This window comes from Ursus maritimus, unplaced genomic scaffold (genome assembly GCF_017311325.1).
Source record: "Ursus maritimus isolate PB19 unplaced genomic scaffold, ASM1731132v1 scaffold_21, whole genome shotgun sequence".
Classification (NCBI taxonomy): Eukaryota; Metazoa; Chordata; class Mammalia; order Carnivora; family Ursidae; genus Ursus; species Ursus maritimus.
Window position 1 is genome coordinate 20817980 of NW_024424564.1, and position 15243 is coordinate 20833222.

General features: G+C 36.5%; 1 protein-coding gene across 3 annotated transcripts in view; it reads right to left on the reverse strand.

Annotated features, from left to right (window-relative positions):
• Nucleotides 1-15243, reverse strand: part of PPFIA2 (PTPRF interacting protein alpha 2) — a 459727-nt gene that overhangs the window by 105654 nt on the left and 338830 nt on the right. For all 3 annotated transcript variants that reach the window (XM_008710341.2, XM_040637298.1, XM_008710340.2), the window contains 2 exons: nt 11438-11659; nt 529-675 (listed from right to left, as the gene is read on the reverse strand). In XM_008710341.2, the coding sequence (XP_008708563.1) occupies nt 529-675; nt 11438-11659 (369 nt within the window). The remainder of the gene's footprint in view (nt 1-528; nt 676-11437; nt 11660-15243) is intronic.

The window sequence follows — 15243 nt, forward strand, 5'->3', positions numbered from 1 at the left end:
GTTCCAACTATTCAATTTTACTATTGGAGCACAAAAACAGTCATAGACAATGATTAAATAAATGGGTATGGCTGTTTCAACAAAACTCTATTTATAGACCTGAGCCGTAGTTTTAGCACATGGTCCATAGTTTGTCCACTCCTGCTCTAGAGTCAAAGAGACTTAGGCCTCTGTTAATAACTCTGGCAATTATCAGATGTGTGACCTTGGAAAAGTTTTCATGTTTCTGAACCTTAGTGCCTCAGTATAATTGTGCTTACTTCACAGGTGAAGTTTAAATGAGGTAATACATGTTAACTGTTTAGCAGTTTCTGGTTCATGTCTAGATCTAAAGTAAATATTAATCATTATTTTTATTATTAAGACAAATTTATAAATTACATGCTGAAAATCACATCTGTCTAGTCAGTTCTAAATTTTAGAGAATGGTTGATTGCCAAGAAATACTGTATTTCATCTACTCCATGTTTTGTGACAATGATTAGAATACACATGGACCAGAACAAAACTAAGACAGAGATACTCAACCTGCCGTAGGATGGCTTCTTTATTTGCTAACTCATTTTCTAGTTTATCATTCATGTCATGTATGGAGGTAGATTCTCTCTGAGCACTGAGGTAACGCTTCTCAAGGGTTGTGATTCTTTCTTCCATATCTTCTTTCTGTGCCATGGCCTACAGTTAAAATAAGAAATTAACTAAAATCAGATTTTCAGATAGTTTAATGTATTGTCCTGTTATTTAAACACAATAGTAAGATTTAAAAGCTATTGTTTCCTTTAAGTAATATTCATTCCTTTCTTTTCAAGGAAGGTATGTAAGATTTCATGTGAATTTCCCCAATTTATCTGTCAGAATTCTTACATCCTTGGTTAATGAAAAGTTTCCTTCTCTGAGAATGCAGTGGAGTACATGAAACTGCCTATTGTAGAACTGACATTCTTGGAAAAGAAGTGACAGATAAATTAGCTCATTATACAGTAGAGATAAGTACAATTATGGGTAGAGTTACAAACCATTAAGGTGAAACGATGGCTACTGTTCCAAACTGCAAAGCAATCTTCAGATAAAGATAACCAATATCATCAGTATTCTCATCTTCAGATATAAGAGTAACTCAATGGTTAAAAAAAGAAGCAAAAAAAAAGTAAATTTGAATCATATTCACAAATGAATCAACCAACTGACTTTGGAACTTAACTGTTTTCCTTGTCATATGTATTCTAATTAAAAAAACAATTTAAAGAACTCAATGAACACAAAACTCTAGGGAAAAATCAACTATCAGTGCAAATGGAGTAAACCTTGGCAGTAATGATTTTCTAAACAATAATTTTTAAACCATCTAATTCATATATAATATGGAGATAATTTTATCTTCCTAATAGCTTACATGAAAATTTATTAGTAGGTGGATAACCTACTTTTTAAAAAAGATATTAAGAAACGTCAGCTGCAGAAGTGAGCCTCATGAAAAAACTGAGAGCTTTCCCCCAAAGGTGAGGGACATGACAGGGATGCCCAGTCTCACCACTTTTGTTCAACATGGTACTAGAAGTCTGAGCCTCAGCGATCAGACAACAAAAAGAAATAAAAAGTATTCCAACTGGCAAAGAAGAAGTCAAACTCTCACTCTTCCAAGATGACATAATACTTTAGGTGGAAAACCAAAAAGACACCACCCCAAAATTGCTAGCACTCATACAGGAATTCAGCAATGTGGCAGGATATAAAATCAACGCACAGAAATCAGTGGCATTTCTATACACTAACAATGAGACAGAAGAAAGAGAAGTTAAGGAATCGATCCCATTTACAACTGCACCAAAAACCATAGGATACCTAGGAATAAACCTAACCAAAGAGGTAAAGGATCCGTACTCCAACAACTACAAAACACGTATGAAAGAAACTGAGGAAGATGCAAAACAATGGGAAAACATTCCATGCTCATGGACTGGAAGAATAAATATTGTTAAAATATCTATGCTACCTAGAGCAATCTATACATTTAATGTAATCCTTATCAAAATACCATCAACATTTTTCCAGAGCTGGAACAAATAATCCTAAAAATGCGTGGAACCAGAAAAGACCCCGAATAGCCAGAGGTATGTTGAAAAAGAAAACCAAAGCTGGTGGCATCACAATGCCAGACTTCAAGCTCTATTACAAAGCTGTAATCACCAAGACAATTTGGTACTAGCACAAAAACAGACACATAAAACAATGGAACAGAATAGAGAGCCCAGAAATGGACCCTCAACTCTATAGTCAACTAATCTTCAGTAAGGCAAGAAAGAATATCCAATGGAAAAAAGACAGTCTCTTCAACAAATGGTATTGGGAAAATTGGACAGCCACATACACGAAAGAATGTGGAAGAATGAAACTGGACCATTTTCTTATGCCATACACAGAGATAAACCAAAATGGATGAAAGACCTCACTCTGAGACAGTGAATCCATCGAAATCATAGAGCACAGGTAGCAACCTCTTTGACTTCAGCTGCAGCAACTTCTTGCTAGACATGTCTCCAAAGGCAAAGGAAACAAAAGCGAAAATGAACTACTGGGACTTCATAAAGATCAAAAGCTTCTGCACAGCAAAGGAAACAGTCAACAAACTTAAAAGGCACCCTACAGAAAGGGAGAAGAGATTAGCAAATGACATATCAGATAAAGGGCTAGCTATCCAAGATCTAAAAAGAACTTATCAAACTCAATACCCAAAGAACAAATAATCCAATCAAGAAATGGGCAGAAGACATGAACAGACATTTCTCCAAAGAAAACATACAAATGGCCAACAGACACATGAAAAAATGCTCAACATCACTTGACATCAGGGAAATACAAATCAAAACCACAGTGAGATACCACCTTACACCCATCAGAATGGCTAAAACTAACAAGTCAGCAAACAACGAATGTTGGCGAGGATGTGGAGAAAGGGGATCCCTCTTACACTGTTGGTGGGAATGCAAGCTGGCACAGCCACTCTGGAAAACAGCCTGAAGTTTCCTCAAGAAGCTAAAAATAAAGCTACCCTACGACCCAGCAATTGTACTACTAGGTATTTACCCCAAAGATACAAGTGTAGTGATCCGAAGGGGCACCTGCATCCCAATGTTTATAGCACCAATGTCCAAAATAGCCAAACTATGAAAAGAGCCAAGATGTCCATCAACAGATGAATTGATAAAGAAGATGTGGTATATATACACTGGAATATAACTCAGCCATCAGAAAGGATTAAATCTTACCGTTTACATCAATGTGGATGGAATTGGAGGGTATTATGCTGAGCGAAATAAGTCAATCAGAGAAAGACAATTATATAGTTTCATGCATATAAGGAATATAAGAACAGTGCAGAGAATCATAGGGGAAGGGAGGGAAAAATGGAATGCGGAGAAATCAGAGAGGGAGCCAAACCATGGGAGACTCTTTTAACTATGGGAAAGAAACGGAGGGCTACTGGAGGAAAGGTGGGTAGGGAAATGAGATAACTAGGCGACGGGCATTAAAGAGGGCATGTGAAGTGATGAAAACTGGATGTTATATGGAACTGAGGATCTGAAACTAATGATGTTCTCTTTGTCGGTTAATTAAATTTAAATTAAAAAAAGGTGAGCGTCATGGGCCTGATGTGGTTTCCTGATAATGTGGGGAGCTTCTTGACATAAGGAGCCTAAAACTGATGTGATGGCAGTGGCTTCCATGTCTTACTATCCAAATTTCTTCGATTAGTCTTCCTAATAAGTTCTTTTGGTTCTCTCCTTCAGGACCCAGAGCCAGTCCTGCCACATGCACAGAGCAGATAAATTTTCTTCCATTTTCCAAAAGAAATAGAAATATCCTTAAATGGATAGTCCTTCAATTGTCTCGGTCTTCCCTCACCACTAACTGGAAATAACCACGTGCACAAATCATTAACTTCTAGCTTTAAGTTTAGAACAGATGTTCCCCCTTCTCTCAAAGTTGAATCATTATCTGTGCTCTAGATTCTATGTCTTTTCTGATTTCAGGATCTTGATCACTTTTGTGTCTTGGATATTCAAAATGATAGAAGAAGTAAATCCCACAACTACAGCAGAAACAATGAGGCAGGTTTATGGAAAACCTTGTACAGACCAGTGGTGGATGGCAGAAGAAAAAGGAATGATTCAAAGAAAATAAAAAAAGAATGATAAATTGTCTGCTTGACCACTGACCATAACTGAACTGAAATATTGGAATTTACTCATCTGGTAGAGTGGGTGGGAAGATAAGCCATAGTTTTACAAACAAGTAAGCAAATTAATGCATCAAGTAATTAATAAAATCCTAGAAAAACAAAAAGCTGTACAACAATAGGAAATACTATCATAGGAAACCACCACTTGGATCAGTTGTGAGAATTATTTACATAGCCATAATAATGGTGATCCTAAATGTGATTTTGAGGTAATTGTAGGGGGAGGATGGGTGGAAGAGAAAGGAAGGGAGAGAATAAAAGAGCTAAAATCCTCATATAATAGCAAGGCATAGATTAAGTTTAAATAAGAGAGAAAATAGCACAAGCAGCAGAGAGAGGATTGCTTAAGAATCTCAGGCAAGTAAGATGGGAAGTGGGTGGGAGCTCTGTACATATGTCTGTGTTTGTGTATGTATTTGTACCCTCTTACTATTATCTTATTTTGAAAAATTGTGTATATATAAAAATTAAAAGCAATTAAAAAACAATTATTTCTACCATGAAACCCATCATGCCTGCCTGCCCTGCCTACCCACAAATCAGATATTCTTCTTAGAATCATCCTTGAAATCTTCACCCTAACTCCCCACTTAATAGCCTAACCTGTACCTTGCTATTGGTCTTCTTCCTGCTTCCACATTCTCTAACCTGCTGACCAGGAGAGAATACTAAATGCCAGTCTGATGATACTGCTTCTTGGCTTAAATACCTTTATATGTCCACCTCCCCAACCCCATTCCCCCATCTTCAGTGAAAATTTGAGCTACAAAGCCTAGAAAACAAATAGCTTCATAACCTGACATTTCTGTCTCTAATGTACTGTATAATACACCTCCACCCCCAACAAAAAAATTCATGTCCACCTAGGACCTGTGAATATGACCTTATACGCAAATAGGGTTTTACAGACGTAATCAAGTTAAGATGGTATTATATAAGATTAGGGTGGACCTTAAATCCAGTGACTGGTGCTCTTATAAGGAGAGGCAGATTTGGAGACACACAGACATACAGAGGAAAAATGCAATGTGAAGAGAGAAGCAGAGACTGTAGTTACACCGCCATCAGCCAAGAACACAAGGATTGCCAGCAACCACCAGAAGCTAGAAGAGGCAAAGGAGTCTTCACTGGAGTCTTTAGAGGGCATATGGCCCTGCTGACACCTTTGACATCAGACTTGGAGCTTCCAGAACTGTGAAAGAATAAATTACTGTTGTTTTGAGTCACCCAGTTTGTGGTAATTTGTTACAGGAGTCCTAAGAAACCAATGCATTCTATGATTTCATTTCCACCTGGAATGCATTTTTATTACCTTCTTCTGGGTCCTACCGACCTTCAAGACCCAACTAAAGATTACATGGCTATTATTTTAAAGATCAGATGTCTGAAATTCAATTAATCCATCAATTTGGCAAAAATTACCCAGGCTAATTTTTTTTTAACATTATCTACACATCTCTAGATTTTAGCCAACACAAACAAAAGCTACTATCTAAAAAGTTTTATCTTAAATTTTGACTGCAATTCTATATTATTATTTTTTAGCCCAATGAGGGTAGAGTTTATCATCTTAGAGGATTCTTTCAGAATATTGTATTCTGTTAATTTCATTTGCATGAAGAATTCTGGGAACATTATGTTGATTTTGTAGCCCAAAAAGAAAATTCTGAATCTAGCCTATGTATATAAACTTCTAACTAAATTATAAGAGCAATAAATTCAGCTGAAGACATATACAGGTTTCCTGAGAACATGAGCATTGGGAGTAGCACATGCTAGCTCCAAATCCCAGTTTTTGCTATTTATTAACTCAGTCACCATGGAAAAATGTTGATTACCTTTTTTATAACTCGCCTTTTTTTCTTTTCCTTTTTTTGGTTTGTTTGATTCTTTGTTTTGTTTTCTGGTTTTGGATGGGATATTAATCCCTACCCCGTAACTTTGTTGCGATATAAAATTTTAAGTGCCTTGTGTGGTCTTATGCATAATACACACTCCATAGGTACTAGCTGCTTTTTGATTATTAATTACTATCGTGCCGCTAATTAGCTGAACTGACTCTATGGCATACATTGCATGCAGAAGTCATTGTATAGACTTTGCTACTGCATTTTTGATTCAGTGATTCATGTGGGAGATTCAATTTTTAACTGCAAGCTGTGTTGCCAAAAATAAATTTTGAATTTACAAGTCGGAGAAATATCTCTTCCCTGCATGTCACTTGGAAAATTCTAAAAAAGGAAGTTTTTTCTAGTCTCTAAAAACTGCTGCCTAAAAAGAGAAAAACAGCGTAAAGATTCAATTATCTCTTGACCTGACATTTGTGTACAAAATGGATTTTATTGTATCAAATAAATATAACTCTATAGTAACATAGATCTAGTAAACTAAAAAACATAACTCCATGTTTCAGATGATAGAAAAGACAAAATTGATATGTATTCATTTAATCACTAAGGAATTTTTTAAGAACTCTTAACACGAAGTTGGAAAGATAAGCTGGTTTTATTCACAAAATAATATATAATTTAAATACATCAAAGAAAATTCTAATTCTTTGCATTATCTATATATTTAATAAAGTATTATTATCCAATACCCAATTACTAGCTATCTTGATGAAAAAGTGGAGAGCTAGGGGGTTAAGCATCTGCTTTTGGCTCAGGTCATGATCCCAGGGTTCTGGGATCAAGTCCCATGTTGGGCTCCCTGCTCAGTGGGGAGCCTGCTTTTCTCTCTCTCTCTCTCTCTCTGTATCTCCCCCTGCTTGTGCTCTCTCTGAGTCAAACACATAAACAAAATCTTAAAAAAAAAAAAAAAAAGTGGAGAGCTAGGCCTGCTGTAAGATTATCTGTGTTTTCTAATATGTGGACTATGCTTAGCTTCAATCCAGCCCCCTACTCTTACAGGTCACAGTCAATTTAAGGAGCAAATAAGACAAAACTTCAAACAAAAGTAAATTTTAAATGTATTTCTTTCTTTTTTTTTTAAAGATTTATTTATTTACTTATTCGACAGAGATAGAGACAGCCAGCGAGAGAGGGAACACAAGCAGGGGGAGCGGGAGAGGAAGAAGCAGGCTCATAGCGGAGGAGCCTGATGTGGGGCTCGATCCCATAACGCCGGGATCACGCCCTGAGCCGAAGGCAGACGCTTAACCGCTGTGCCACCCAGGCGCACCTTATTTCTTGACAAAGAACAATGACAAAAAAATATTCTTGACAAAGAACAATGACAAAAAAAAATAAGTCATTAATGAAATATATTTACACAACTCATTTTAGACATATTAGGCTGTCCTCACATGTAAAGCAAAATGCATTCAGTTTTTAATTATATCATCAGTTTTTCCTACTCCCTATTTTTCCTTAATTAATTCAACAAATATGCATTGCTTACACAATACATACATACTGTGTTAGCAAGCTACAGGGGTATCAAGAAGAATCACTTTTTTATTTTTCTACTAAAAAGCCTGCAATCTAGAAGACCTTGTGTGTCTATCGCCCACAAGAACATTATTAGGAAAATAAAAGCAGAGGCTGGAGCTTTGAGTGTGATACCTTTTTAAAGTACATGATTTTCACATCTTAGTAAATTGGAAAGAAAGAGCAAAAAAGCAAAAGATTGATTATTTAGGGGGCAGTTATAGCGCAGCTGCATTTTTTATACCAGTGTTACCATGATAAATGATTCTATTTTGTTGATTTTGGAAGCTGCTCATAGTGGAAGAAGCACAGGTTTTGAAGCTGGGCCGATCCTGTGTCTTCCTGGTGCTGGGGCGTTGGAAGGAGTGGGGTGCTGGGGAAGGCAGTACATATGCCTTTGACAAGTCACTTTACCTCATCTGAGAAAAATGGGGATAATGACAAGTACCTTTTGGATAGGACTGATGTAAGAAATTAGAGAAATTAAATGTAATGCACCCATAATAGTTTTCATGATTGATCCTCAAGAAATTCCTAGCAGTAAACCAGGGCCTTGTGGCCTATGACCTGAACCTTTTTGGAAATATTTTATTATACCTTCATAGTGTCCTTAACACACACACACACACACACACACACACACACACACACACCCCCACCATGATATATCCAGAAAGGCAGGCAGAGTATAGGTTCCTTGTCCAGGTCTCATTAACTCATCACTTCCTATGTTGTATGTTTCCTGCCTAATGTTTCATACATTTATATTGCCGGCCTAGCTCCTGAAACATTTGTTTGCAACCTCCCTTTAGAGGAGAATGATGAAAGATATTCTTTTCTCATGAATCTCTTCTTTTTTTTTTTTTTTAAAGATTTTTTTTATTTATTCATTTGACAGAGATAGAGACAGCGAGCGAGAGAGGGAACACAAGCAGGGGGAGTGGGAGAGGAAGAAGCAGGCTCCCAATGGAGGAGCCTGATGTGGGGCTCGATCCCAGGACCCTGGGATCACGCCCTGAGCCAAAGGCAGACGCTTAACGACTGAGCCACCCAGGCGCTCCTCTCATGAATCTCTTCTAAAATATAACTACATAAAAATTTTAGAGCTGATAAGATTCGTTATATTTTAAAAGAATTCCATGTGAATGCAGAACACCTTACCAACTAGAAAAGGTTCCTAGCAAAAGAACACCTGGCATCAAATGATCGGTATTTTCCATCTGACTTAGCTCTTTGTCACCTACATCCAAAAACTATTAGAATTAAGAGGTTATTTTTACATAAACGATAAGAAAGGGGAGCTGGAGATACTGGGCTCTACCTGTGACACTGGATTAGATAAACATGAAGAGAGGAGGTAGGAGAGGAATGCTAGATGAAAGGAAAACAGCTACATCTCTGGGACTAAGGCAATGAAGAAATCAGAAAGAGCAAGAGCTCAAGAAATAGCCTTGATGCTTTACTGGCCAGAAAGCTTAGTGTTCCCAAACAGGGATAAAGAAGAGTGGCAAACCTTCAGCTATTTTATAAACTGAGTTTGGGTTGTGGGAGGGAGTGAAAATGAGAGACATATCTTTGAACGGTCAATTCATATAAAGGTGTAGAGAGCACAGTCTCATCATGTGTGTCGTAGGAGAGCAGTCTGCCGCTTCATGGATCATCTATCTTTTTTTGAGACAGTAGATATTGTTTTAGTACAATTCTAATCTCATTCGTGCCTTTTGATATTTACATCAAACACCTATAAATATCCATTCTCTCAACAAAGGTTTTTGAATGCCTATTATATGTCCAGTAGTTGTGTAGGTGATTAGAATACAGCAATGAATAAAACAAGACAAAACAAAAATCCCAGCCCTTATGAATCTTTATGTACAGTGGAGGCAGGTATATGACAAACAAGTAAATCAGGAAAGTACATTAGTGTCAGATGGCGTAAGGGCTGTGAGATAAAACAAAGAAAATGAAAGAAGAGGGAGAGCGTATATGTGCAAATAACAAGGTTAGGGAACACTTCACTGAGAAGAAAACGTTTGAGCAAAAGGAAAAGGGAAAAGAAAATGCAACAGAATAGGTCTGACTAGTTTAAGAGGCCATCTTAACTGAACAGAATGGACTAAAATGAAAGAGTAGGAGATGATTTCCAAGAGGTCAGGAAGGTGGTAGCGGAGATCGTACATGGCTTGTAGGCCACTGCAAGGACTTTGATTTTACTGTAAGTACAGTACATAACCACTGGAGCAGAAAATTAACTTGAGCTGACTTACATTGTAACAGGTCACGCTGCCATGTTGAGTATAGACTGAAGTGGGTCAAAAGCAGGAGGAGGACCAGTCATGAGACTATTGTAATAATACAGTGAGAGATGATGGTGTGTGGAATAAGGAAGAGCCATGAAGATTGTGAGAAGAGGTCACATTACCGATATATCTTGAGGTTGGAAATAATAGATTTATGGCTGAATCAAATGCAGGGTGAGTGAAACAAGTACCAATGACAGCTTCAAGGATTTTGATCTGAATAACGATAATGGCCTTTGGGACAGTTGGGATGTGTAAGACTACAAGAAAGTCTGGTTTCTCGGGGGTGGGAGGATAACAGGAAAACAGTCTTGAATATGTTAATTTTGAGAATATGTTAATTTTCCAGGCATTTGGCAATCAGGACATAGGATATGCTGGAGATATAAATTGGGAGTCATAAGGCAGTGGGTGGTTTTTGGAGCCAAGGGACTGCATGAACTTGGCAGGGGAGTGAAGGTAGATTGAGAAGGGAAGGCACTACAAGCCTGGGGAGGAGTAGAACCAATGAAGGAGCTTGAGATAAGGGTAGAAAGTAAAGACAGATGAAAATCAGAAGAGTATAGGGTGCTTTTAGCCAAGTGAAGAATTATTCCAGGGAGTGATGATTGGATCCAGTGCTGGGTTCAATAACATGGAAGCTACCAATGACTAGGGTAAGAACAGTTCTGATAGGATGTTAGAGGCAAAGTATGTAAAAGGGGCTCAAGAGGGAATGGGAAGAAAGAATTGAATAACATGCAGTAGAGTCAACCCCAATAAGAACTAGTTAATACAAAAAAGATAAAAAGGTAAAAATATGTAATTTAAAAGAATATGTAAAAATGAAAAGGATGAAGGGTCACCAAATAAAATGTCCACAAATACAGATAATTTTCTTTTTAATTGAATAGAGTGAGAAAGGGAAAGATTCTAAATACTTCACCCTAGCTGATAAGATGATTAGACAATGTTACAAATAAAGCATCTCCTTGTATCTTTTGCAGTAACTTTCAAGTACTCTATTAAACAGATGAAGTGACGTTACGTCTAGGAAGAACTGAATATATAGAGAAAGGAAGGTCCCCACATTCACACAGATACATTCATACTCACAGACACAACACCAAAATAAAAGGGGGAAAATTTCAAGTAATGATTTTGAGTATTCCCATATGCTAAGAGTGTAGCAATTCATTATTCATACCCACGTCTAAAGTTATTTAAAATTAGCAGCTTAAAAATGTTCAAAATTCATTAAAAACCATAGGAAGTTTTTACCCTGTGACTTGATACCAAATTTTCTTTTCATACCTATTTAAAGGCTGATGAAGTGAACTATTTTTGCCTTCATGGACACATTTCGTAACTAATATAATGCATCCCAAATGATGATCTTCTGAGAAGATGTAAAGATTATATGCCATTAGAGGAGACTGGGAGAAGCAGCATTCAGAAAGCAAAGACTCAAAGTGTTATGAATCACTTACCTCCCTAATGTCCCTTTGATATTTAGTGTTCATTTCTTCTGTTTTAATGAGATCCTTTCTTGCTGTCTCTGCTTCCTGTTCCACCTCCCCCACTCGGGAAGAAAGGGCTGCTAAACGTTCTTTCATTTGAGCCATTTCATAGTTTTGCTTTTCAAGCAATTCTTGTAGTTCGACTATTTGACTAGTTTCATCAGTTGAGTCTATAGAGCCATTGGACAAACGCTGCAGGAAACAAAAAAGAAATGGCACTTAGGATATTCTTCATCTTTAATTTAAAATTCATGAACTTAAAGAAATGAAACTGATATAGCTTTCACACTGAGAAATAAGAACTCTAGTTCTGAAGAAAAACTAAGTTTTTAGGAAAACTCTTAACCGACAGTAAAATATAAAGGTAGATCAGTAATTTTCAAACAGGTTAACAGATGCATTTGAATTGGAAGCTGTATATACACATACAGCACAAAACACTGGTATATCCTAAACATTTAATAAATGACAGCTATTATTTTATCAATTATATTAAAAATCATAAATAATATTATACTGTTATTATTATTAAGTAATAAGAAGGAACACAGAAACTGTAATATTATCTATTTTTATTCAAGGTCCTGTATGCATTTGCAAGTTTTATTTTCAGTGACACTCAGAAAAAGAACTTACACACATTTTTCTTTTAAAGAAGGTGATTCCCGGTGTGAATCTGACCTGGCTGGAACAAAGGTATAACGTAAAAAAGGCTTGATTTCTATATTGCTAAGAACATAAAAGTCCTCCTGAGTGCACACAACCCACAGGAAGGCGGCTTAAAAGGATTAAATACTTTGAGACTGATTTCACCCCTTGCTGCCTAGAAACAGGAGGACCCATGTCTTCAGAAGCACGTCCTATAGCCTAGCTCCACTGGAGAAGCTTTGTGGTGAAGAGAGTGCAACAACTGGGGAGAAATAGCACTGAAAGGAAAAGGGTACAACTAAGTCGAAATAAGAAAATGATGATGCACTTTGCTTTAATCTAAATGCAGATAACGAATGCCAATTTAAAAAAGATAAACATTAAAAAAAAGAAGAAGATGAGAGAAAGCAAAGAAAGTAGTTAATTTTGCTATGGTGCTTGTTTGGAAAACATGAATCTGTTTTAATACAACAGTTACATTAAGAAGCAATTTGAAAATTATATAAATTTTGTGTTTTCTTTTTTTCAATATATTGAGGTATAGTTGACATGCAATATTCCATTAGTCTCAGGTGTACAACATAATGATTCGACAGCTCTATATGTTATGCTGTGCTCTAAATTTTGTGTTTTCCTATGCACTATTCATTCCTGAGAATCCCTGGTAAACACAGAAACCCACACCTAACTGAACTGAGCTGTGCAGGAATACCCAAAATGAACACATGCGTGGTCCTCAAACATCTAACATCACGTCACTTTATTACATGCTTTGAGTCACTGTGTTATAATTTTCTGTCTGATTTCAGATGCCCCTCCTTCTACCACTTCACATGATACATAAACCCTAAAACCCAACTGACACCCACTTCCGTAAACAAGCTTCAGGTCTTTTTCCAAGTAAAGAGTCATATTTATAGTATTTATGCAATTCTTGACTCTTTAACCTATAAAACTTTGCTACTTTTTTAAAATTAGTTTTCTCTTTGTTTTATGCCATTGATAAAGTTGTGACACAAACCCCTGTTCTTCCACAAGCCCTGTTCTTCAACAAGCCCTTTTATTATGCAATTTTGCCTAGGTCATAACTTCTAGGAATGCAAATCACACATTAAAGCAAAACTTACTGGCTGCAGGAGAAAAGAGGGAGAATAGAAAGCACCACAAAAGCAATGAGAAAGAGAAAATAAAGAGAAAGGGAATGCAGACAAATAGCAAGGAGTGTGTAAAAAGTTCAATAGCCAACACATGGAGAAACAGCCTGGAAAATCTAAATTAAAATAGCAGAAAAGATGGAGTTAAGACCTTAAGATGATATCTAAAGATGCCAGGTCTACAGACCTAATACCTTGAAGATACTGCTGAACTCCTATACTGCAGACACTGAACATCTAATAACCTAGTAAAAGAAGTAAGAAGTGTTGCAAACACGTAGGAACATCAGAGATACTGCTGAGATCCAGATACTCCTTCAGAGGTTCTATTCCCCCCACTGCCAAGATGGCTGCTCGCTGAGGGATCAGAAGTAAGAACTCTTTTCAAAGTTACGCCCACCCCTGAGGCATGCAATGTCACATATGAAACAGAGGTACCGCGAAGCTAAAGAAAGAACAGCTTTCTAGACAGTTTATATGGGCATAAATTGTAAAAACATTGATAGTGACCTTTATACAGGACACAACTATCTGTATATTGAACTGAGAAAAGCCAGTATAACCATTAGGCAGCAACTGAGTACTGGTTTAGGGAAGAAAGCTAGGGCCTGGCATGCCTGGGTGGCTCAGCTGATTAAGCATCTGCCTTTGGCTCAGGTCATAATCCCAGGGTTCTGGGATCGGGGTCCTGGGATTGAACTCCGAATTGTGCTCCCTGTAGGGAGTCTGCTTCTCCCTCTGCCGCTCTCTCTCGCTAAAATAAATAAATAAAATCTTTTTAAAAAGTGAAAGAGAAGGCTAGAGCCAATTTCCAGTCAGTTATGTCCACATTTGGTATAACTGAGATATGATATGACAGGGTTTTTTTTTTTTTTTTTCCATAATAGCAAATACCTTTGAACTCTGTATACTACTCACAAGTAATGAGGCAAGGTTAAGCTTTAATAGAACTTCTACCTCCTCACATCGAGGACCTTCTCTAGTCAACTTAAAAAAGACAATTTTTAGAAACTACAAAAATCACTAGAAAACAAATTTTTGCTTTTAGAAAATATTATATATAATTGAAAAAAATACACGTAGGACTCTAGAGCCCTAAAGAACTTGAGAGAAAGTGAGACTCAGGTAATCACACAGAGCTGATTTGAATTAAAAGGCAGAACTCTGAATTCCCAGTTCAGTTCATCTAACCTTTACCATATTGCCTTTACTCGGAACATGTAAATCAACCGGATACACTTATACGCTCTATATGGTATAGCCAAGTACCAAGAGTGTAGTGTGTGTACTGAATATACGGTATACACACACACATTCAACAAATATTTGTTCAGTCAACTGAATCATGTTAATTTTCTAATTAGAAAAATGATTATTCCAATTCTGTGCACCTGAGGTCCATTAAAATCTTGTTTAAAAATTGCATATTTTTAACGGGTTCAAGGTAAGAAAATGTTAATTAAATATAAACAGTAATCAGGCAACTAAAATAAAACACTTAAAATGTTAACCTTTTTAATTCCTTTAGCAACAGATGTATACTGCAATGTCTTTATACTACTTTGAAATCTGGGACTATCCATGGGAAAATTTTTGAAACCTCAGTTTTTTTCTGAAATGTTTATAAATTCGTTTATGCTTTAAAAATGTGTAACATTTCATCTATTCAACCCTCCTTAAATATATTTTATGGTGAGCTTAATAAATATTTTCATAATCAGACTAAAAGGTCATATAAAAACTATGATTTATATCTTAGAAAAATAATACAACTTCTGTTCCAAATCACTGCTATGCAGACTTATCTTTAAAATAAATTGTGGGATTTGAACTGAAATGACGAATTATTGAATTAAAAGAAAACTCAGTGGTTATTTTAAATAGCTGTATTGAGATATAATTTATATCCATAAAATTCATCCATTTAAAGTGTAAATATCAATAGTGTTTGCTATACCTAAAGAGTTGTACTAT